The 25104-nt window shown below is 41.7% G+C and overlaps 1 protein-coding gene across 3 annotated transcripts; it reads right to left on the bottom strand.

Moving 5' to 3' along the window:
- Nucleotides 1-560: 560 nt before the first annotated feature.
- GTF3C2 (general transcription factor IIIC subunit 2) lies at nucleotides 561-24770 on the bottom strand (the record flags this gene model as incomplete). 3 transcript variants are annotated; one of them, XM_079110072.1, is made up of 20 exons in its annotated part: nucleotides 561-1597; nucleotides 1893-2000; nucleotides 2153-2305; nucleotides 2817-2945; nucleotides 3189-3276; nucleotides 3472-3633; nucleotides 3730-3874; nucleotides 5755-5884; nucleotides 6068-6093; nucleotides 7183-7291; nucleotides 7487-7598; nucleotides 7752-7979; nucleotides 8461-8559; nucleotides 8701-8778; nucleotides 9261-9355; nucleotides 10559-10841; nucleotides 11438-11759; nucleotides 11923-12190; nucleotides 12815-12901; nucleotides 21670-24769. In XM_079110072.1, the coding sequence occupies 18 exons, from the start codon at nucleotides 12164-12166 to the stop codon at nucleotides 1379-1381; spliced, it is 2730 nt and encodes a 909-aa protein (XP_078966198.1). In that variant the 3' UTR covers nucleotides 561-1378. The 3 variants fall into 3 exon arrangements, with proteins under 3 accessions (XP_078966198.1, XP_078966199.1, XP_078966197.1); XM_079110073.1 differs by lacking the exon at nucleotides 12815-12901 and having other exon boundaries at nucleotides 21670-24770; XM_079110071.1 differs by lacking the exons at nucleotides 12815-12901; nucleotides 21670-24769 and having other exon boundaries at nucleotides 11923-12196.
- Nucleotides 24771-25104: the final 334 nt, after the last annotated feature.

Genomic DNA, 25104 nt, shown 5'->3' with positions numbered 1-25104 from the left:
AATCCTCAGCTGGGTTACAATAGGATGGAGTGAGTACACTTGGTTCCTCTGCTGCTAATAAACCTGGGTTTCCACCAGGTGTTTCCTCTTTTGTATAGAACAGGGACTGAATTATGCACTTGATTCCCATCTTAAAGATTTTCTGATACATGATAAATTGCCTAAATTAGGGAGAAATTTGTTCCCAGATATATGACCAGTTTGGAGTGTCAGAGGTCTTTGTTTCAGGCAAGCAATAATCTCCACTCCCTCCAACAGGTTCCCCCTTTAACTACTGTCCCCTCTGTCGACTTCCCTCCAAACCCCAGCCAGTACTCCAATAGGCTATGGTTTTCCTATTTTATCTTGTTGTTATCTATTTTATCTGTTTGTGCTTAAGCAGCAGTATCATAGTCACTACAAGTCTACAGTATCCCACAAGAGGACTCTTATCAAGATGACAATACATTACTGTACTTAGTTCTAAACATTCCTATACATAGAGTTTAAATAAACATGTTTAATAAGTCAACAATGTGACCATCATGTAGGATCAAGAATCATGACGTGTAAAAGAATGGTTGAAATAACTGAAGATATTTAATCTAGAGGAAAAAATACTTGGGAAACACATGATAGCTATTGTTAAATACTTAAAAGGGCAATCACAGGGAAGAATGTCTAGATTTCCTAATACCCATGAGTAAAATTAATAGAGGTATACTCTGACTTGATATAAAGGAAGATTTTTAAAACACGACTGTCTAGAAGTGTTCAAGTAGGGTCAAATGACCAATGATCAGGACTGTTTCATAAGCAGGAGCAAGTAAGAGCTAAGCCACTGTTCTACTGGTAGGGTGTTTGTGGAGTTCTCCAGTTAAAGAGGTACTATGAGCAGCTTCAGTCCAATAAATTACTGTCACTCCTCTTGGGCTTGTGTGTTGGTTATTCTAAAGAGGAATTTTGGGAAGGCAGTAACACTGAATCCCCAAATAGTCAGACAGAAGCCTTCATGCAGATAGTCTTTGTGATTCTCCAAACACCCACTCACAAGTGGTCTCAAAAACACCCAGTACCTTTACTTAGCTTTACCCACTTCACAATATGCTCAATATGAGCAATTTGACTCCCAAGCCTAGGTCAGGCCTGAGTGTTTCTTGTGAGCCATAGTTTTAGGCGTTAAGAGCCTTTGTGGGGGGGAGAGCCCCACTGCCCGCAGGGGACTGTGACCATAGAAGTCAGTAGAAGGAGAGGGATCTAAGGAGTCCTGGGGAAGCAGGCCTAAAGGTCCAGTCCTGGTGCCATCACTGTCCAGGAAGGCCCCAGTTCCTATGGCTCTGCACATGGAGGCCATTTGTTCTTGGCAGATTTCATTCCAAGGGTCCTGTGTGGACTAAGACTAAGGATTGGGCAGAAGGCGATGGCTGGCTGGAGGGAAGCTGGGCCCTTTAGCTGGGGAAGATGATTGGAACATAGCACTGAAGTGCGCTCGGCTTTCAAGCTGCATACGATGGCCCAGTGGGGAGGTGAGTCCACGGACAAAATGGATCCGAACCAGCCCTGACTGCCCCCCAGATACCAGCCATCCATAGGAGTCCAGGTTTGGGCTGAAACGTACCTATAAGAATAGAAAACAAGACAGAGGCTCACAGATGATACTTTAAGGCAACTCTTAGCTCTGTAAGCAAAAAAAAGGGCCACACCTGATAAGGCAGGACTATAATAGGGTGAGAGAGGTAGGAATGAGAAGCCAATGAATGAGGTAGGTCTACCCTGTTCCAGAGGAGGTTGCCAAAGCTACTTTCCCTCATTAACCATCTATGTTGCTTTTTTATTTTCCATTTTATTGATCACAGACCCAAAGTTGGGGAAGAATGAGTGGAGGTTGGAGAAGATGAAAGACAGGTTCTTACCTTATGAATAGCCTCGAGCTGCAACCTGTCCAGACACAGCTGAGAATGTCCTTCTCCTTCCTGCATGCGCAGCATTGGTTCTCTATGGAGCAGATTGTGGAAGGAACCCTGGGGATGGAAGTGGAACAGGAGAAAGAAAGCAAACAGCTCCTTAATTTTGCATGTTTGTGATTGGAACTCCTTAGGCTCTCCTATTATATAAGGACTAAAGTCTTCTACCTTTTCTAATGCTACACCCTATTTTCCTGGCCTCAACTTACCAAATCTGTGTCTTGAAAGAGCAAGTAGTGATGGTTGACAGTTTCAGCATAAGTTCGAGCCTTGGGAGGATTGGGGACTCCAGATAAAGCAGAAGAGTGGTCTTGACCTTCAGGGCTGTCCTGATATGGCATCAGATCAGCTTTATATATAGGCTAAAAAGGAGACCATGAGATTAGGTTCTATAATGTTCAAAACAGAACTGGGAGCAGTGGCACATGCCCACAATCCCAGCTACTCAGAAGGCCGAGGCAGGAGGATTACCAAATTTGAGGCCAACCCGATCGACTTGATGAGACCTTGTCTCAAAACTTTAAAAAAGGGCTGCAAAGTAGTTCAGTGGTCAAGTGCTTTTTTAGCATGCGTGAGGCCCTGGGTTCAATCCCCTGTACCAAAAACTAAAACCCCCCAAAATCTAAATACAGAATAAAAGCAGAGGAAACTGGTTTGAGGCAGAAAAGTCTTAACAATTGAAAAAGTAGTATGTTTAAATATATGCTCAGCTGCAATAGAATAAAAAAGATCATATATAATTCTGTGCCAAGCCTTTCAGGAACAATCGTCAGGCTGGGAGACTAAGTACTAATTTGTACTCTACCAGGAGTTGGGAGGGCATGTGGTTAAGATGCAACAGATGGTGTTGCTGTTAGATGTTTATATACGTACAAATCTTCGTTCTGCAGGTCGCTTGACATTTATTGGGTTCGATGCCATATCAGGTAATATAGCTGCAATGAGCTCCCCAGATATATCTCCTGCAGCTACTGTCCCAAGCCAGTCAGATCCTGAAAGACTCTAATAAGAAGAGACAAATTTAATTATTTTATTCATTTCTATGAACTGATGATGAGTCTACAGTCAGAGGGTACAGAGAGAATGCAGAAACAAAAATGAGTTTACCATAACCATGTTCCTGATAATAGGTGCCATATACCTGACTTCTCCTCCTACCAAAACCACTGTCTCTTCCTGACTACCACTAATGAGTAAATGACCATTCTCCTGTGTAATGAAGATGCAGAAAAAAGACAGGCTCACCCAAACAGTGCCTTTTCGAGGAGCTGTGAAGTAGGCCTTGAAACCAAGATAACCAGCATCAATATAATGAATTCCACAAAGTCCATAACTGTATGAGAAAGAGAAATAAAATAAAACCTTCCTTTTTCTAAGATTAGATTAATATCTTCTCAATTCCTTCCCAAAATCAAACTCCCTCAGCAAACCAGCTCAACAAATCTCTCCCCACAACAATCTGGCACGCCATGCAGCCCAACCCTTAGGGCCTGGCCCCAGAGGTCTTCCTATCTCCATCTTGCCGTACGAGGCATAGCAGTTGTCCTGAGCCACAGTGACACCATTGTAGGGGAGCAGCCAAGCTAGCTCTGTACTCAAGAAGCGCTTGATAGAATTTATTGGTTCATAAGGTCTTCGAAGGTCCCAGAATTTGATTTTCCGATCACTTCCCGCCGAGACTAGGAAATGACTGAAAAGATGGGAGAAAATCAAAGCTAAACAAACCTGGAAGAGTCAGCCTGTCACAGTCTTCACCATCCCCCTCCACGGATCTCCTATTCTATACCTGTTAGCTTTGCACCACTGAAGTGTACGTACAGCTTGGTCATGGGCTAGGAAACACTGGAAGGGGTAGAGCTTTAAGGAGCCATCAGAGAGCCGAATCCGCTGAAGGGGCGAGTTAGTGGGAAGGTTCCAGAAAACCACCATACCTGAAGTAGGGAGAGAATGTGTAGGTGTTAAAAGCAGATTCTCACTTCTTTGTCAGTTCCTTTCTCTGAGCTCTTAAGACCCTGGTCTTTTACCCTCAGATGCAAACTACAATGGAAGAATTTAGGGATCATGATTAGCTATTCAATACTCTCTCCATGGTTAAAAGAAGTCTGACATTTTTGTCCTGATTCTCATCAGTTAAAACTAATAGCATAGCCTGAAATCTGCAGTGGAAGATACACTGAATGTTCTACTCCCTAATAAATCGAAGTAAAAGGATTTTTTAAAAAAGCATAAACGCTCTAGGACAAGGGTTGGTATACTAGAGTCAGGGATCAAATGCAGATTGCTGCCCGCCTGTTTTCCTTAACAGTTTTACTGGAACACAGTCATTTGCCCAATGTCTATGGATGATTCCACATTATAATTGGCAGAGCTGAGTGTCCAACAATGGTTATCCTGTCCATAAAGCCTAAAATTATCACTACCTGGGTCTTTACAGAAAATGTCTGCCAGCCAGGATGGTGGTGCATGCCTGTAATCCCAGCAACTTGGGAGGCTGAGGCAGGAGGATGGCAAGTTCAAAGCCAGTCTTAGCAACTTAGCAAGATCTTATCTCAAAATAAAAGATAAAGGGCTGGGAATGTAGCTCAGGGGCAGAGTGCCCTGGGTTCAATCCTCAGGACTACAAAAAAAAAAAATTATGAAAAAGAAAGTTATTTGCCAACTCTAGTCTAAGACAAAAATAGGCAAGGAGACAAAAGCAAAAAAATGTGGAGGAAAAGAAAACAAATGGACAAAGAGAAACTAACTTGGCAGACCCACAAGGAGCTGACCCTTGGCAATGCTGGCAAAGGAGAAGGTACTCAAAAGTATAACTCTCATAAAAATAAAAGATAAATAAAAACCTAAAAATCAAAAACTGGGAAAAAATTTATAACTAAAATTCATTTTATATGTAAACTCAGGGAATATAGCACCTATGTACCTTTCTCAAAAACCTGACAGTGATTTATGGGCAACAAAATAATTCAGCAATAACAGGAAGATAATCATTAAATCATTTTAGGAATTAAGACAGCAGAATAGCATGAGGCAAGTACATTGACAATTTAAGAATAATGTCACCAAAGAAAAACAGAAGATGAAAAGAGGGATAGCAAAGGAAAAAAATCAACAGTGCTAATTTCCTTATCTTCCTAGAAGAAAGTGTATTGAGGATGTCTGAATATGAAATTCCAACTTCTTAATGTTATTCATCATCTTTTTTCTTCTTCCTATTTTTTTTTTTTTGTACCAAGGACTGAACTCAGGGGCGCTTAACCACCCAGCCACACCCCCAGCCCTTTTTATATTTTGTTTTGAGAGGGTCTTGCTAAGTTGCTGAGGCTGGTTTTGAACTTGCAATCTTCCTGCCTCAGCCTTTTGGGATTACAGGTATGTGCCACTGCACCTGGTGTCTTTTCTTCTTTTTAATCTTAAAAATATCTTTGAGGAACTAATGTCTCTCGTGGTGAAGAAAGCTGCATTAGGAGTTAGTTAATTTTTCAGTTCAACTTTGGTGTCTTTTTTTTTTTCCCTATTGTAGTTAAATACTTTTAATTTTAAAATACTTATATAGTATGAGCTCATTTTTTCATAAAATTGTCTTTCCTTTAATCTTTTAATCTTTGTATATGCATTAAGAACTTTATGAAATTATGTTCATCTACTCTTAATTTTTTGAGTAGAAAAATTCTACTCAAAGATGCATCTCTTTGTCCTTTATTTGTCTTGAATATTTGTAATTATATATAAAATGCCCAGTCCTGAACCAAAAAAACAAGCATATATAACAGGTTTAAAGAGCAATAGCTCCTATTTTTTTTTTTTTTTTTACCATTATAGTATCCAGCAGCCAGGTGGTGGTGGGGCCTGGTAGGCATCCAGGCCAGGCTAAGGCACTGACCACACTCAGAGGGATCTGAAGCTTGCATAGACCCCACCTGAAGGGTTGCCACACATTGTACCTGCAGGGACAGAAGAGAATGGGATTAGGGTTGGGGTACCTACTATTTATGACAAAGGTTCAAATAAGTGTGTAATTTAGCAGGAAGGGGTGCTTTTCAGAAGTAGGGGACACACTGTGGAATTAATAAGGTGAGGCTTTAAGAAGATGGAGCTTCAAGTAAGGTAGCAGGTTCTTCACTCACCTTATAGATGGCAGGCTTCATCGCATCTGTGAGGAAAGAAGAGCAGTAGCTGATGCTTTGGATCCAGAGGGCTGAGCGCCCACTCAGGCCTTGCTCTGAGATCAGGACCCCATGCTTTGGGCCTTCCCACATCATTTATTCAGAAATCTTTTTTTCCACCATCAACTTTCTGACCCTACCTCCATCTGCCCCTATCTTTTCTTTCTGTTATAGTTGACAGTACCCTTCCTCTTTTCAGAATAGCTAATCCTTCCACTCTGGTCTCTTCTCATCCTCTCTCACCATTTCCAGAACTTTGCTTATTTGCTTATTCCTCCTTTCTCCTGCATTATCCACTTGCTCTCCATCTACTGGGTCGTTCCCACATTCCCATGTAAATGCCCTATAGCCTCCTCTACAAATAAAGAGCCAAAACTTTCTTTTGTCCCTTATTCACCCCAGCCAACACCCTCAATTGTTTGTTCCCCTTCATAGCCAAATTTCCTAAAGGGATCGTCTACAATTACTGTCTTCATTTCCTCACTTTCTATTTCCTCCTCAACCCACTCTTCTACCAGACCAACAAATAAGGGACATTCTTAGGGCTCAAACCTGGGTGCCCTCTTCTTTAAATACTCAGTACTACTGAGAAACAAATGGAAGCTATCTTTCCTTGACCTATTCCTGTGCTTTCTCAGCTTTAGCTCTAATTCCTTCCCTCTCCTCACTATCAAAATGAGACTCTGCGTGTGTGTGTACATGTGCATGGGGGGCAGGGGTGATGAGGGAAGAAGGGGTGAAATCAGAGGGGAGATGAGCCCCATCTGTTGGCCTCAGCCTTTAGCAGCTCTTTACACAGCCAATTAAGGGATGAAGTGACAAGGAGAAAGCCTTAGGGTAAAGAAGAATAGGTATGAGAGGAAGATAGAAAGTAATGTGCTGAAAGACTGCAGTTACAAGCCTACAAAGGGAAAGCAAGCTCAAGAACAAACAAGCGAAGTCACAGTGGGGGATGGATGTAGCTAAGTAAGACTTTGTGCTAGAGACTAAACCTAGGAGTTTCAGGGGAAGTGGATGGGCCCTACTAAGTTCTGGCCATTGCTACTGCAGCCCATTCTCCTTGCTGAACAACTTACCTGGGGGCTGCTGAGCCAGCAGGGCCTCGGGATGCGGCAGACTGAATAGCAGCACTTTCCCATCTGAGCAGGCAAGAGCCAAGAGACCCAACCGGGGCAGTAGAGGAGCCTAGAGGGCAAGACCAGATCTGTACTAAGGCTTGCTGCCTTCAGACATCTCTCAGAAAACTTTGTTTTGGTCCCTGGAGTTGCTGGAAAAACACTGCCACACTCCAACCTTCCTTTTGCCAATGCTGAGAACTCCCAGAGTCCCTATTTCCTGGCCTCAAGTCCCACAGCTATTTCATTGTCAACTGGGAAGTACCTTTCGAAGGGTGCCTGGAAGTTCCCATGCTCCACTGGGGCAGAACTTGAGGTCCCAGATACAGCCATGGTCACAAGCAATCCCATAGACAAAGTGGGCCCTGTTGCCAGGACTGGAGAGAGAAAGCATGTGGGGACAGTAGGTAGGAAGGAGGGGCCTAAGGTTGCCAGAGCTCTGCCCCCTTGTTTGAGCCCAAATCATGCCCTTCCTCCATCCTTCTCTCTCCCTCACAAACCCACCCACCAGTGTCCCAGCCCCACCTCACCAGCTTTCTTGCTGCAAAGTCCCAAGGCCCCAGAGCTGCAGCAGTCCAGGGCCTGAATGAAGCTGGCTCAGTGGGTGTGTCTCATTCATGTCAGGGCTGGAGAAAAGGGCCACATACTGCGAGGCTGCTGACCCCTCTGGCACTGGGCACCAGTCCAGAGCCCAGAGTGGTCCCCCTGTGAAGAAGGACACATCCCAGCGCTCTGGATGTGCTGTGATTGAGCTAAATCTAGAGAGAAGTCAGAAATGGAATGGAGAAAGAGGTTAATAAAAGGTAATGAGGACAGAATGGGATCTCTACATGGACCTGGCTTAAGCAAGGACCTGAAAATCAAGAAATCTACAGATGAGCACAGTACTTAGCCACCACTTGTATCTCCCTCCATTCCTTCCCAAAGTCTGACTAGCTCCAGCTCATCTTCAAAGATAAGAGACTGTAGATTCTGGTTTATTGCAATGTTCTGTCAAGGACTGAATACATGCGACCCTGTAAACTGGCTTGACTGAGTCTCCTTGGCTTCCCTCAGTCTGGCTGGCAGCACTCAGCACTACAAATTAGACAGGGTTGACCAGCTCCAGACAGAACTTCTATCCTTGGGACCAACTAGACAAACATCAGGGAAAGGGCAGGGCTAATCTGTCATCCCTTTCAAAATTTTGTTTTCCTGTTTCCTCAAGAATCAGAAAAAAGGCTGAGCTTCAATCTTCACCTGTTTATTCGGTAGAGTGTGCCATCTTCAGGAAGCCCTTCACGTTGTACAGAAAATAGTGGAGACTTCTCCTCCTGGGGCAGGTAGGGAGCTGCCTCACTGGGGCAAGACAAAGAAAAGAGCCTGAATTTGGGCGAGTTTTACTCATCCCAGGATTCCCACCATAAACCTAGAATCCTTACTCTTCTGTCTCCAGTCATGTCACCCCTCCTAGGCTTCAGAAATGTCACTTCGACTTACAGTTCAGATAACAAGTGCCACTTCCAGGCTAGAGGAATCCATTCAGCAAACTCCCAAAATGAATGCATCTGTTCTCGGCTGGTGAGAGAGAGAAGCATCGGTGGAGGAAGAGATTTCATAGCAGCACTTCCAACACAACTTTCTTAGTATCAGAAATGATCTGTGATCTGTATTGTCCAATATGCTAGCTGCTAGGGGTAAGTGACTACTGGGCCCTTGAACAACAAATGTTCAAATGTGGCCAGTGCAACAAAGAAATGTAACTTTTCAGTTCATTTTTTTAATTTATTTTTTTGTGATGCTGGGGATCAAATCCAGTGGGGATCAAATCCAGGGCTTCATGCATGCTAAGCAAATACTCTACCACTGACTTGCACTCTGGCCCCTCATTTCATTTTAACTAAAGAGCTCTACAGCTCTTGCCTTTGGAGCAGTGCCTTTTGCCTTTTGATAATTAATGTCATCACCATGCTCTGCCCATTAATGCTTCCACTTTTTAGATCATCTTTGGATACCTCTGTCACCCCTTCCCCCCCACAGCCTCTGTCCCCAAATCTCACAGGTCCTTGGTGAGATGGAGGCACTTCCAAACAGGGGCCATGATGTAATTGGGTAAGCCATTGGGAGCCACTCCCCGACAGTGTGGCTTCTGTTTCTGAGGATGAAATGGAGGAAAATTTAAGAGAGAGAATTTTCTAGGCTAGAAAAAGTCCCAGAAGTCAACTTTCTTTCCCAGTTTTTGCTTTCCTGGCATTACTTACCCTCCAACCACTGCCCTATCAGCATCTTAAAAGATTTGTGTTTCAACCATTGAAAGGACTTCTCTATCTTTGCTCCTACTCTTCTATCAGAACTGCAAGTTCTGCTGTCTACTTTCTGTTCATCTTCCTTGTCATCTCCAGGGCATTTGATCCGGAGGACTCCCATATACATCTTGAAACCCTTGCCCCATGGGACAATCCTTCCCTATTCGCTCCACCTCTCTAATATTTCTTTTCAGGCTCTCCCTCCTCTGATGGGACTGGTTGGTGAGGGTATTCTCTGTATACATACTCCTGGAAACTCATCTCATGTTCCAGGACTTAGACCCACCTTTATGCCTGATTATAAATTTTACATCTCAGTAAACATAAAATTAGCTGAGATCCAAGTTTTCTATAAGTTCTAGACTTGTATGGTATTGGGGTAAGCCATATTAGCCTGAGGCAAAAGAAAAATCAGTGATCAGTTAACAAAGCTATTATCTTTCCACATACACAACTGGGTGCTCTTAAGGCCACTGAGTTGTACATTTTTCAGTGGTTAAAATGATAAGTTTTATCTTATGTATATTTTACCACAATTTAAAAATAAACAAATAAAACCAACCATTGTTGTTGGTTCTTACCAGTTTTAGTCCTGTTATCCTCCCTAGTTTGATCTCCCTTATAATTTTATCCAGGCCCTATCTTCAGCTGCAATCTATTAATGGGAAAATCATTATCTCTGGCAAACTTGTATTCCCCCTTCAAGACTCAACTCAATTATCATTCCTCTATGAAACCTAAATAGTTAACACCCTCCCTCTATATGCCTAAATCATTTTGTTCACTTCTGGTGCAGCACACATGGTACCACAAACCTTGGGAGACAGGCTCTCTTATTCATGTCTGTACTTCCTAGCAGACAATACTGAGCTATGAATGCACAAGCTTGCTTACATACTCTTGCCCTATAATCTTCCTAATATCTCCACTGTTTGTGAAGTTGTCCCTTTTCTTACCTGCTTTGGCCATCATAATTACCTATCCTTTTAGGTACCTGGCTGATCCCCTAAAAATCCTATTTTCCCATTCACTTTCTTGTCCATTCAGGTTACCCCTGAAGTGGATCCTCGTGGGTTGCTTCGGGGTGCCACAGGCTCAGGGTCAGATGAACTCTCGCTTGGAGCCTCACTTTCTTCGCCCTCTTCAGCCTCAACCTGGAGCACAAAGTCTTCATCCTGTGCAGCAGCATTCTCTTCTCCACCTTGACAGACTGCCGGCTGCTGGCTCTTCTTCAGTTTGGTAGGGCTGCTCACCTTGGGGCTCTTAGGACAGGACACTGAAGCAGGCAGGGCTGAAGAGAGCTCTTCAGCCAGTTCCTGAAGATACAGAAGTGCCCTGTGGGATAAGGCAGAGTTAAAGTCATTCTTGTAAATGCTTAACTGAGAACCCACATATCCATACATATCTTATCTCATTGGATCCTCCCAGTAACACTATGAGGCAGCTATTAATTTCCCCTTCCATGAAGGGTAAAGAAGAAGAAACAGTAACTTAAGAAAATTAAGAGACTTGGCAGAAAAATGTCAGATAACAAATGTAGAATCTGAACTCAGGTATTCCAAGCCCAAATCCAATGCACTTTTCACTCTACCACAGTCAAAGAACATATAGGGCAAGGGGGAAAAAGGAAGGGCACATAAATAATGAAATAAGCTGGGTAGTAAACAGCAACGAAGAACTGGGGGAAGTCTGTAAAAAAAATGTGATGGAGAAAAAGGTACAGAAAGAAGCCTCTTAGATTAAAAAAAATAAGGCAGCAATATATATCATAAAAAGCAGAGCTAAAGGATTGCCGATATCCCCAGGGTTCAGGCACCACCCCTGCTTACCTGATACCTACTCACAGTCTTCCCATCTCTCCAATATTTGTTCCAGCCCCGTCCCTTCAACCACTCCCAGCCCTCCACCAAGCTGTGCCCCACAATCCTTACACTTGGGCAGCCCTTCGGCGGGGTCGTTCCCCAGGAGGGGTCTCAAAGTCGTCAGGGGGCCTCTTTGGAGGTGGAGACTCTGGCTGATCTAGGCCTTTTGACAACTTCAGCAGTAGCAGGTCTCCCTTGGACTTTTGACTTCGTTTCTTAGGCATGGGGGCAGATAGAGGGTTGGATTGATCTAAGAGACCAGGAACCAGAGGGGCTGATGGAGGTTTACGCTGTTGGGGCCTTTTGGGGCCTTTTCGTGTCCTACTACCTCTCTTCCGGGCAGGCTTTGAGGCCCTAGGCTTTGAGACCTTTGACATCTCTGAAGAAAGATCTGTAGAGAAGAATATGGGTCTGTGAGATGGGACCAGAGCTCAAATCTCTTTGGAATAGATTATATTGCACCCAGATTTATAAGATCCTCTGAGCTCAACCTGCTTTCTCTCATATTAGGCTAAGTGTGGGGAGATGAAAAGATGAAAGGACAAGGTACACACCTTGCTGTTCCAGTCTGGAGAGACTCTCTGGCTCTGGAGGAAGACTCCTCTCATCAGGAGAATCCTCAAATCCAGGCAAAGAGGGAGGTAATGACATCTCTATGGAAGCCTCCACACCGGTCGTTTCTGAGGCCTTGACATCAAGCTGGTTTAGCACTTCTTGTCCAGGAGAGTCTACCACAGTCATGCTTCCCACGGGGCCGGCCTCCCCCAGGGCAACACAGCCGACCCCGTAGGTATCCATCAGCACCCCCCAAAATGGCTGCCCCTGCATACAGAGACATACCAATGAGTGGAAGGCAAAAGTTGTTTGTACAGGCTCAGATTTTTCTCTTTTCCTGTCCTTTATCCCCTTATCCCACAACTTGAAACCCAAGCTCCCTGATCATTCATTCATTCAACAATAATTACTAAGCACCTTCTATGGCAGGCACTGATAATAAGACGGGACAGACAAGGTCCCTACCCTCATGGAACTTTCATTTGGGTGAAGCAAACAATAAGCAATATACCATTTATCAAATGCTTACTATGTGCCATACATAAGTGCTTTATATCCATTATTTAATTTAAAGCTCATATATTTTCTTTCTTTTTTTTTTTTTTTTTTTTCAGTGCTGGGGATTGAACCCAGGGCCTTGTGCTCACAAGGCAAGCACTCTACCAACTGAGCTATATCCCCAGCCCTCATATATTTTCTTATAAGGATATTGCAGTGAATGCACAATTACTTAACCCCTTACCCTGAAAACCAATAAAATGAAATACATACATGCCCCACCAACCTCCTCCCCAAATAGAAAAAAAAATGATTATGCATCTAGGGAAGGATAACAGTTTTCTAAAATAGATTACAAAGAACAGCTGCCAAGCCAGGCACAGAGGTGCATACCTATAGTCCCAGCTACTTGGGAAGTTGAGACAGGAGGATCGCTTGAGCCCTAGAGTTCAGGGCTGGCCTGGGCAACAGAGCAAGACCCTGTGTTTCATAAAACAAAACAAAACAAAAATAAAAATAAAAAGAATAGCAGCCAGACACTATAAACTTAGACCAAACTGAAGGATGATACCTAGAGCTAACATCCATTTCTGTGAATACTAGTCAAGGTACAAATTCATTTGAGAATAAATAAGAGTTCTCTGGAGTCTGGTCATCAATCTCTCACTTGAAACGGGATGCGGGGGGAGACTATGAGACCATTAAGGAACATCCTATTACATTAAAAGACCTTTCCCACATTGAAGAATGGACTAAAACTAAATTGTCATAAGTCTTTTCTTTGCGCCCAGAAAATCAGATGTGCAACCATGGACCAAAGTAGGTTAACAGAGGTAAAACACTGACCACCAAATCAAAAATGTGAGCAACACAGAAATCTGCAGAGATTCAATTTTTTGGCAAGAATAACCTGCTTCCCTATGACAAAAGGGGAGATATAGTTAAGGTGCATACAGACCTATGGACAGTCCATATGTGCCTAAATGATGACAAATCCATCAGGCTCAGTGGAAAGTGTGCTAATATAAATGCCATAAGAAATATACAAATTAAAGTTCCTACTTGTCTCCCTTGAATAAGATAGTTTAAACAGATTACAAACTATAACAATAGCCAACCCTCTAACTCAGCTGCTGAGGATACAATGTAACATCATTTACCAAAGATACTCTATAACAGTGTCAAGGTAAATAGAGGTCAGTGAGAATGCACTCACATTGTAAGCAGAAGCCCTGACAGAACTAATCCATTCAAAATAGATAATTAGCAAGAAGGAGTCAACTGAGACCTATGCACAGATCCTACAGAAAGAATAAAAGGGACACAAATAAAGGTGAAAAGTACCCTTTTGAAGAACTGCCCAGGCAAACAAAAAAACTTCCAACAAAAACTTTCACTTTCAAAAAAACTACAAGACTATGGAATCCAAGAAAAGAGATCAAAGAGATAACAATGGCAATGTAAAAAGTAACCTGGCAGTCATAAGTAGAGAAATGAGTAAAGAATGACATCATAGAAATGAATACCATGGGAAGAGAAGCAACAAGTGGAAACTATGTTGTTAAAAGCAGCAGTGAGATGAAGGGTAGTTTTGAAAAAAATCACACAGATTGCAAAAGAGAAAGGTGGTTAGTGATAAGATGATATAGATGGAAAAGAGATAGTGGAGCCAACAGGTGAGTAACTGATGTTCCTAAAGAAGAGTTGGAAAATGAAAACAAAAGATTTCCCAAAAATTTAATAGAAGATTTCCTATAGTTAGATTAAAAAAAAACTTTAAAATTTTCCTGAAATAAAGACAAAGCTCAGTCTAGAGATCAAAAAGGCATACTATGTAAAAGGGACACAAAATCAGTAAAGAATCATCAAGACCAAGAAATACCTGAGTGAAAATATTAAATTTCAAAAGATAACACCTACATGCATCTGAGCAGAAAATATGTTTCTTACCAAGGGGGGAAAATATCAGGCCAGTCTTATAAGAGTTCTCAAAAATACTTGACAATGGAAGATACAGAAACGTGTATCTTTTTCTTCCATTTAATATTTTTCCATTGAATCTAACCATCAAAGCTCGTGTTTTCTTTATCCCTGCATTTTCCCTACATCACACACACACACACACACACACACACACACACACACACACGCATGCATATATTTTTTATTTTATTTTATTCTGGTACTGAGGATTAAACCAGGGGCACCTTACCACTGAGCTATATCCCCAGCCCTTTTTATTTTTTGTTTCTAGATAGGGTCTTCCTAAGTTACTGAGGCTGGCCTCAAACTTGTGATCTTCTTGTTCAGCCTCCTATGTCTCTGGGACTACAGGTGGGATTACAGTGGAGAGAATCCTTCATTTAACTGAGATATCATTCATGTAAAGGCAACAGAAGGACACTCTGAATGTGCAAGTTTCTAGGAATTATAACACATAGGCTTACCTAAAACAAACAAACAAAAAAATCCACTCGAAGACCTAATATAACTAATTGAAAGATTAAAATAATACCAAGAATTTTCTAATGGAGTTGTGGTATGAAAACACTGGCAGTAAGCATTTACCCTGGTGAAATACTAAATTGAGTTTAAATAACTATGGCAACTACAGCTGTAAAATAAACTCTAACTTAAAAATGTAAAGACCTCAGGTGAAAACACAAATATTCTGATTGCAGTGCTAAGACACATAGTACTTTTGCTAAGTGTGTTTCATTTAGATATTTTGCAGAACTAAAAACAGAGGATATCATACACACAAACACACATTTTTAAATTTAAAAAATATATAGATACATATGTATATCTATATATAGATATAGATATAGATATAGATATTGGTTGTACTAGGGATTGAACCCAAGGGGGCTCTACCACTGAGCTATATCCCTCGCCCTTTTTTATTTTTGTTTTATTTTGAGACAGGATCTCATTAAGTTGCTGAGGCTGGATCAGACTTGTGATCCTCCTGCCTCAGCTTCCCAAGTTGCTGGAATTATAGTGTCTGGCTCATAGTATAATATATTGCTTCCAAAATACTTGGTATGCCACAGGAACCTCAAATATTTTTAAAGCTCATACAATAAAAGACTAAAGACTACACAAGAAAAGAACAGAAAGGGGTGGGAGGATTGGCAAGAGGAAGAAACAAAAATGACAAAAGCAAGATTTTTAAAAAATACATCATAATAATAAATATGCATCACTAAGTTCACCAAATTAAAGAATAAAGATTCAAATTGACTTAAAAAGCCAATAAACACATGCTTCATATGATGAATCCCAAGCAAAAGAACTCAAAAAGTGAAAGTAAAATGATAAACTAAATTACACAGGGCAGCTGGGCAAGGTGGTGCATTCCTGTAATCCCAGAGACTTAGGAGGCTGAACAAGAAGATCACAAGTTTGAGGCCAGCCTCAGTAACTTAGGGAGACCCTATCTAGAAACAAAAAATAAAAAGGGCTGGGGATATAGCTCAGTGGTAAGGTGCCCCTGGTTTAATCCTCAGTACCAAAATAAAATAAAATAAAAAATATATGCGTGTGTGTGTGTGTGTGTGTGTGTGTGTGTACACATATACTTGTGTGTATCTCCCTCTCTCTCTTTCTCTCTGTGTGTGTGTGTGTGTGTGTGTGTGTGTGTGTGTGTATTACGCAGGGCAAATGCAAGCATAAAGAAAATAGGAGTTTTGATAGATAAATTCAATGGAAAATATTAAATGTAAGAAAAAGAATACAATGAATAAAAGTTCAAATTATATAAAAAGAAATGTTACAAACATTTAAACATTAACCATAACACCCAAATATATAAATCAAAATCTTCAGAAACACACTAACAGTTTCTTTTAGTTATTGACCAATCAGGGCTGGGGAGATAGGTCAGTTGGTAGAGTGCTTGCCTTGTAAGCATAAGGCCCTGGGTTCAATCCCCGGCACCACAAAAAAAAAAAAAAAAAAAAAAAAAAAAATTGACCAATCAAGTAGATTAGGATAGATAGGGATGAATAAAATAACCATTGACCTTTATATTGGCTAAGGTTCAATTGCAAAGAACAGAACTCTCTCTAGTCTGTTCAGGTAGAAAGGGATTCCAAACAGTCTATTAAGTTGCCACAGCTGCAACACCTACCCTAGATTTATTGAATCAGAATCTCTGGACAGGGCCAGCACTTTGTGTTTTAACAAGTGCTTTAGGGAATTCTGATGCATGTGCACTTCCAAACTCCTTGCATATGTGACCACTGGGACAGATGGGGGGAAACACTGAGGAACAGAAGTGCCTGTCAATTTGGGAAGTTGCTTTCACAGTTTTTAGTTAAAAAACCAGATGGCCTTTCCTATGCCATGATGGGAAGCCACCTGCTGAACCAAAGCCCTTGCCACAGCTGATGGCACCACAGACATAGATATTCCTCTGCAATGACAAGGAAGTGACTGACTAAATGAAGAACTAAATGAACTGAGAACCACTCCTCTGGCTCTCACCCAGAATCAACCACTGCCACAATCTGCACCAGCAAAATGCATGCCTCCTTAGCCTGCCTCTCTCCTCTCTAAACCCAGGTACAAATCCAAGTTCCCCAAGAGCACATTTGTTTTACAAATGATAAATCATAATATTCAGAATCTTGAATGAAAAAAAAATATAAGAAATAAAATTTCTAGGTTTCCAGGTTCTCAAGTGGAAGTTGCTCTTTCTCGCAGATCCCATTTACCTCAAAGTAGAAGGCAGGAGTCTTCTTAATACCTCTCCCAGTACTGTTTCTATACCAATCGTCTTCCCTCTCCTTTGAAACTCCTAACATTCAGCTAAACCACTGTTACTCCACTGTCACATCCTGGACCTCATCATTATTCCAAACCTCTTAACCTTCAGAATCATTAAGATATCCCACTGGCGGGGGGGGGGGGGGGGGGGGGGAGGTCACAATCTCCTATCATTATACTAGATTGCTTAACTACTATCACACTATCTATTCTTTAACTCTATCAAGCCACTATCCCTTATCTCTCCAATTTCACCCTAGGTCTGCCACATCCAATCTAGTTTAAATTCCTTCATTTCAATCAGATTCTTGTCAATATTCTGAACTTCCTTTCTTTTTGTCCCATAGAACTAGAAAAATTCAAGCCCTAGATGAGCCTAATCATCCTTTTTCTCCATTTATGCACCTCAGTTATCGGGCACTGGCAACCCCACTTTCTCTCATCAGCTCCCATACTTCTCTCCTCCGCTTCTGATCCCCTGGTTCTCTGCAGATGATGTTGCTTCTGATTTCTGAACAAAAACCTAAGCCATCAGATGGCTAATATTTCCTGCACCTGATGTGCTCATTCCACTTGTGTTCTAGCCTGCTTCCTCCACCTCTTAAGGAAACTTAAGTTTACCCTCTTCCTTTCCACTCGCTCCTTCCAAACAGTTTAATGATGTTTCTGAGTCTCAAATTAGCACACACACAGAGCTACCTTCAAAACATATTCCTCCCCCAACTAATATCCTTCATCTCCCTCTCTCAGCCAAACTTTTTTCAATATTTTTTTTAGTTGTAGATAGACAAAATTACTTTCTTTTATTTTTTTCATTTTTATGTGGTGCTGAGGGAAGCGCTCTACCACTGAGCCCCAGTCCCAGTCCTTCAGCCAAACTTTTAAGTTGACTGTCCTTGGTAATTTCCCTGCTTTATCCTAAGTAGGCTATTGTCCTCAGCTCATCACTGGAACTAAAATCATCAATAATCACTGTGTCATCTATCCACTTCTTAGCCTCTCTAACTTAATCTCAGCAGCACCGACTACTAAACATTTCCTTTCTTGGAACAGTTTCCTTCCCTCTCTATCCCTTTCCTTTTCTCCTCCCCCAGTCTTTCTTTTCTTTCCTTCTCAGGTCTTGCTATGTTGCCAGGCTGGCCTCCTGGCCTCCAACTCCTAGGCTCAAATGATCCTTCTGCCTCAATCTCCTGAGTAGCTGAGGTTACTGGCATGCACCACAATGCCAGGCTACTAGTCTCTTTCCTTGAGAAACAATGCAAGTACAGTTACTTTGCAGATTTTTACACATTTTCCTCAATCTTTTAAAGTTGCCTCATTCACACCTATTTGGCAGCTCTTTTGTTTGTCTGCCAACTCACCTCTTATGTCTTTCCAAAATATTCAGTGAGGTTGATTTATTTTTTAGAATTATTTATGAAACTTGATACAAAATACTTACAAATATGTGTAAAACATAATAGCAACAAAACAAACACCTATGTATCGACCATGTTTCAACTTAGTTTTAATAGAAACAATAACTTTTTCACACTAAAATTTCTTTTAAGAGTTAAATGTATGTAGCATTTACATAAAGACAAATCATATGGTATTTTAAATAAATCAATACAATGACTCTTGGTAAGCATACAACTCTTCTAGGGGCAGCAAAGTGACTAGGCAGTAACAGGAGAAAAGCCCACAACCCTCCGAGGGCCTTGGGCATCTGTCTGCAGGCTTTAGAGAGGAAATGGAATGTCAGTTAACATAAGAAACCAGTTAAATGGAGGGCAGTTTAAAAACATAATAATAAAATAAAACCTATTTATGTCTTAAAGATTTTCCATATGAATACATATACACTGATCTCATTCTTAATTGTGTATTGGTGTAAAACAAAACCACAAATTAGACATTCTCCATTTAATAGACAATTGGGTTACAACACTACTCCAGAGAATACTGCAATGAATATTTTACTAAAGAACTCTTCATTAATGAGAAATTACTTTCCTGGAAGTAGAATTACTATACTAGTGAGGGGTATTCACATTTCAAAATTTAATACAGTCTCCAGGCATAGCTTTGCTCCTCTGTAATCCCAGCTACTTTGGAGGCTAAGGCAGAAGGATCAGAAATTCAAGGCTGGCCTGGGCAATTTAGTGAAAACTTACCTCAAAATGAAAAATAACAGGGCTGGGGATGTAGTAATAGAGCACCACTCCTGGGTTCAATTCCCAAAATGGGAAGCAGAGGGTGTGGGGTGGAAGTTTAACAGACAGCCAAATAGCTCATCAAAAAGAAAACTTATTTATATTCCCACCAACTGTGTATCAGTATGCATTTTACCACACCCTTGCCAACTTTTTTTCTCCCTCAGTACTGGGGATTGAACCCCACCCTCTTTATTTCTGAAACAGGGTCTTGCTAAGTTGCCAAGGCTGTCCTTGAACATGTGATTCTAATGCATTGGCCTCCCCAGTTGCTAGGATTATAGGCATGAGCCACTATGACTAGCTTTGCCAATCTTCTTAGTGTTCAACAATCTGATAAGTTAAAGAATTCTTCCTTCTTGTAATTATTTGCATTGTTCCAATAATAATCAAAGTTAGCAACTGGTTATTTTTGTTTTTGGAACTGGAAAACTGAACCCAGGATCTTGCACATGTTAGGCTAGCACTCTACCTACCAATGAGCTATGCCCTTTTTATTTTGAGAATCTCACTAAGTTGTCCAGGCTGGCCTTGAACTTTCAATCCTCTTGCCTCCACATCCTGAGTAGCTGGAATTATGGGTATGTGCCACTACACCTAGTTAGCAGCTTATTTTTACATGTTGAACATCTACATCTTTTAAGAATCACCACTACATATATAAATTTGCGTGTATTTCTAAAGGGTTATTTTTTTCCCTATTTATCTGTGGGAGGTGTGTTATTTATGTTACAAATGTGTTCCTTCTGTATTTTTTCTTTTAACTGTTTACATTTCTTGCTAAACTGGTTTTCAAATTTTATGTGTTACACTTCTCAATCATCTCTTTTCTGATGTTTGTTTTGTGTCTTTAAAAGGCATTTCCTACCCCACTGATATATTTTCTTCTAATTATTTTTCTAGTTTTGGATGTTACATGTATCTCCTTAGTCCATCTGGAATTTTCATGTACAGGTGATATGAGTATGAAGCATTTATCTTCCTTGAGAGTTTCATAACAAAGAGATTTTTGCTAATCTCATTCACTACTGTATCTGCAACTTAGTTCAGTAAATGCAATAATTTACCCTTAACCTGTCAATGAATGACTGACTCCTCAACATTCTTCACTTCTCATGAAGGCAGCAGTAGTGTGTAATTTCCATTTATTATTTTACAATACAAATTTTGGACACATGGTAAAGAAAGAGATGTTTAGTAAGTTCATAGTACAGTTTTTGCACCCCAATCTGTCTGGTTTTCTTTCTGCTCCAGGATGCCAATCTGACCTTCCCCACAGTGGAAAAAATAATTTGATAATACTGTACACCTCAAGTATGGAATTAAACACACTAGTTTAATACAGTTTCCCAAAGTACTCTTATGGTACAACTAGTGGCATGCATGCAAGATGACTCTAATGGTATGAAGATTAACATTTTTGTTTTTTTAACGTACATAGAAAACTGCAACCCATGATTTCAGCACGTATTGCTAGAGACTAACATATTAAAGTTTAAAAATAAATCAATTTAAATGAAATTATTAAGAAAACAACAGTACAGTTGATAAGAAAGGATGGCAAAAATGGTGACGTTGGCAAAGGAATGACTTAAATTTGAGTAAAAATATGCCGGGCCAAAAGGTTTGGACATATTCTACACTCCTCCAGTAAAGTGAATTACCTCTGGTGGGGCTGAAGTTGCCACCTATGCTCCCCCCAGCAGATTGCTGACTTAAAGATAAAAGGACAAGACACGGAAACATAACTGGCCCTTGGCTGCGCCAATGGGGTTACAGCGCGCGGGGCACAACCCCCGGGGTTAGAAGAGCCTCCTCGAAGAAGAGGCTGAGACAGCAGGAAGAAGCGACTGATTGCAGCCACCATAGAGGCCGCCTACTATCCGGAGTCCTGGCCGTGGCGGTAGCTTTCGCTACCTGCTTATGCGGGAGAAGAGCCCTGATTTCCCTAAGACTGAGAACTACTGTAGGTCCGCTAAGTCCAAGGGAAGCGATGTAAGGAAGCTGAGGCTGGGACACAGGCTGCAGCGTTACGCAAAACGCGTGGGGAAAGATGGCAAGACCCGGGGCTTGCAGAGATGGGGATGCTCGATGGCCACAGTGGGTAAGAAGGTAGGAGCACGAAGGCTTTCTGTAAAAGCGCAGAGGCCGGAGGGCGCGCTGCCGTGCGCAGGGCGAAGAGCAGAGTCAGGACTTCGTCCCTAATATCCTAGTGCTACCGCAAAAGAAGGGGAGGAGTAATCGCTGGGTCCCCCGCACACCCCGCTGCGGTACACTCACCCCGCCAAAGTCCTTCCGGAAGTCCAAGTTCGAAGATGGCGCCGCCTGTCTGGTCGCGGTTTTATGACGAATCTCGTAGCGGCTCTCCCTCGCTACTCCCCCACCCCCAGCCTGGGCTCAAGGTAAACACGCGCGCTCAGCTGGGAGTTGGTGCCCGGCTAGGGTTTTCCTTAGACTTTGAGTTCCATAATGCAGCGCGCTGGTCGCGGAGGCCTTGGCGTGGGCGGGACTCGAGCGCGTCTTCCGCCGCGCAGGGCCGCTGCAGAGCCTTCTGGGAATTGCAGGGACAAGGCCCTGCTCGACGCCTGCGCAGCCGGGCGGGCTCCCACGCCGCCGTGCTTCGCGCTGGAGAACTCCAACCTCCCTTTCAGCGCAGACTGCCGGGCCTGTGACGCCAAGCGCCAGGCTGCGTCTGAGAGTCTAACTGCAACCCTACACGGTCCCAGCCAGGACAGAAACGCGGAGACCGAGAGATCCTCGCCGCCGGCCGCCAGAGGATGAGTCCTGTTTCTGCCACTAGTGAAGTCAGGGATGCACCCGAGACAGAAAGGAAATGAAAAGGGGTAGGAAAGAGGACAAGGAAGAGAAGGAGAGGTAGAAAAGTCAGGGCTGGGGTGGGGACGCAGCTTGATCTTGTTCAGAGGCCTTGCCCCACTCCCTCATTGAGTGGTGGAATGGGTTGGTGAAAGAAGGTGTACATCAAGTTTCTCTCCTTTCCAGAGCTACTTAAAGCTGTGTAATTTTAAAAAAAAATACTTATTTAGTTGTAATGCACACAGTACATGTATCTTATTTATTTTTATGTGTTGCTGAGGTTCGAACCCAGTGCCTTAATATGCAAGACAAGCGCTCCACCACGGAGCCACAACCCCAGCCCCAAAGCCATATAAATTTAATAGGTCTCCACACACCCAGTAGGAGAGAGTGCAAGAGATATCAACATAGACAGGAAGGAGTGGAGTCAGCCGAACTTTCTTCTCCCAAATAATGTCTCCCATTAAATTCTCTTTCTTGCACAAAACATTTAAGAAAAGTCTAGTAGAAAGTTGGGCACCTTAGCTTGTGCCTGTTGTGCCTGCTACTCTGGAGTTCTAAAAGGAGGATCGATTAAACCAGGAATTTGGGGCCATTCTGGGCAACATAGCAAAACTGGTCTCTTAAAGAAACAAAGAAAAATACTGGCAGGCATTAACTAAGATCTAAAAAAGGGGAAAAGGGGACAACACCCCTGTCTCACTCCCTTAAGGCAAACAGTCTTTTGAATGGGTGTCCTCTTTCTCTTAGGTGTTAGCTAGCTCTTAAATCTTTATGCGATGAACAGCGCTGTTTCAAACATTTAATTCCATAATGAACAAATCTGTCTTTAAATCCCTGCTGCCTCAGATTTAGCTGTCTTTGACTTCAACCATTATGGAATCTTTTTAAAATGAATAATGAATAATATAATTTTTCAGAACGAGACAGTTATGGCCAGAAATTTAAAAAAAAAAAAGGGTATAAAGTGAAGAAGGTCTTCAAACTGTCTCCAGCCACACAGGCATTTCTTATTACCTGTCCAAAGCATTTTTCTTTTATATGTATCTTTTCCCCTTTTTTATTCAAATAGCAACTAACTACCCATACTGTCCTGTATCTTCTTTTAACTGAGGGTATCTTAAAGATCCATTTCTGTATATTAAAACCTTCCTCATTCTTTATTACTGCCTAGGATTTAATTTTATGAATGTATTATTATTTAATGCATTAATGATCCTAATGGATATTTAAGTGGTTTCCAATCTTTTGCTGTTATTAACAATGCTACTATAAATAACTCTATATCTAAGTTACTTCAAACATGCACATATATGGGTAGGATGAATTCCCTGAAGTGACATTGCTGGACCAGTTTGCTCATTTATTTATTTATTTGATACCAGGGATTGAACCCAAGGTGTTTAACCACTGAGCCACATCTCCAGCCTCATTTTTGAGCTGAAATGGGCTCCTTCTGCCTCATCCTCCAGAACTGCTGGGATTACAGGTGTGTGCCACAGCAACTGGCTTTATATATTTATGTATATATGTATGTATGTATGCTGCTGGCCATCAAACCCAGGATCTCACACATGCTAGGCAAGTGCTGTGCCATTGAGCTACACCTCCCTGCCCTGAAAAACAATCTTAACTGATCTGTTTCTCTAATCTCTACCAGTATCTTTCTAAAGCATAAAATTGATCCTGCTTAATTTTGATGACTGCATTCATATTGATCTTAAAAAAAAAAAACAGGAAACCAAAAACTCCAAGAAATGCTCATTGTAAACCACTGGCAGTAACTGGGGACCAATTCCTGAAAATAGACAAATAAAAGGAAAAAATTAAGTATTTATCCTGCCTTTTATCTCCTAAAGAAATTATTCAGGCAACAATTATCAGTGGATAAAACCATAAATTAAAGGTTTGGGGAAAGCTTTAAAATGCCTGGACCGACTCATCACCAAACATGAAATAACCAGTCATTGTTTGCGTCCTGATGACACACAATATAAAGCACATAGAACCATATATTACCTATCCTTACCCAAAAAGTTGAAATAGAAACACAGGGCTTAGAGTATGAACTAATACTACATGAAAACAAATAGTCAAATACAGAATGTGGGACATTTTATAATGACAGTTAACCTGGTTTCTGTAAGTCAACTTCTCCCCCACCCCCAGTGCTAAAGAGATTGAACCCAGGACCCTATACATGCTAAGCATGCACTCTGTCACTGAGCTACAATTCAGTCTTTTTGTATTTTAAGTTTTTTGTTGTTGTTTATACCTTTATTTTTATGTGATGCTGAGAATCAAACCCAGTTCCTCACATGTGCTAGCAAATGCTGTACCACTGAGCTTTAATTCCAGCCCCTCCAGTCTTCGATTTTCTTTGTGTGTGTGTATTGCTAGAGATTGAACCCAGGGCCTCATGCAAGCTAGGCAAGCCCTGTAGTACAGATCTGCATTCCCAGCCCTTTTTATTTTGAAATAGTCTTAAGTTATGCAGGCTGGTCTTGAACTTATGATTTTCCTGCTTCAACCTCCCAAGTCACTGGGAATACTGACAGGCACCATTGCATCTCAGTCTCCTCTTGTGCTATTTGAAATATTTTAACAAAACATGCACACAACCGGGTGTAGTGGTGCTTGCCTATAAACCCAGAGTTTCAGGAGGCTGAGGCAGGTGGATTGAGAGTTCAAAGCCAGCTTCAGCAACTCAGCGAGACTCTCTCTAAATAAAATACAAAAAAGGGTTGGGGATGTGGCTCAGTGGTTGAGTGCCCCTGTGTTCAATCCCCAGTACCAAAAAAAAAAAAAAAAAAAGCACACAAAATGGATCTTTCCATTTTGAAGCTAAGCAGTGATTAAACTCACAGTTTAATGTGCCTTAGCTGTGTTGCCTCCCATTTT

This window comes from Sciurus vulgaris (genome assembly GCF_902686455.1).
Source record: "Sciurus vulgaris genome assembly, chromosome: 14".
Lineage (NCBI taxonomy): Eukaryota > Metazoa > Chordata > Mammalia > Rodentia > Sciuridae > Sciurus > Sciurus vulgaris.
The sequence above is the reverse complement of the archived record's forward strand: the minus strand, read 5'-3'. Positions and strand labels throughout refer to the sequence as shown.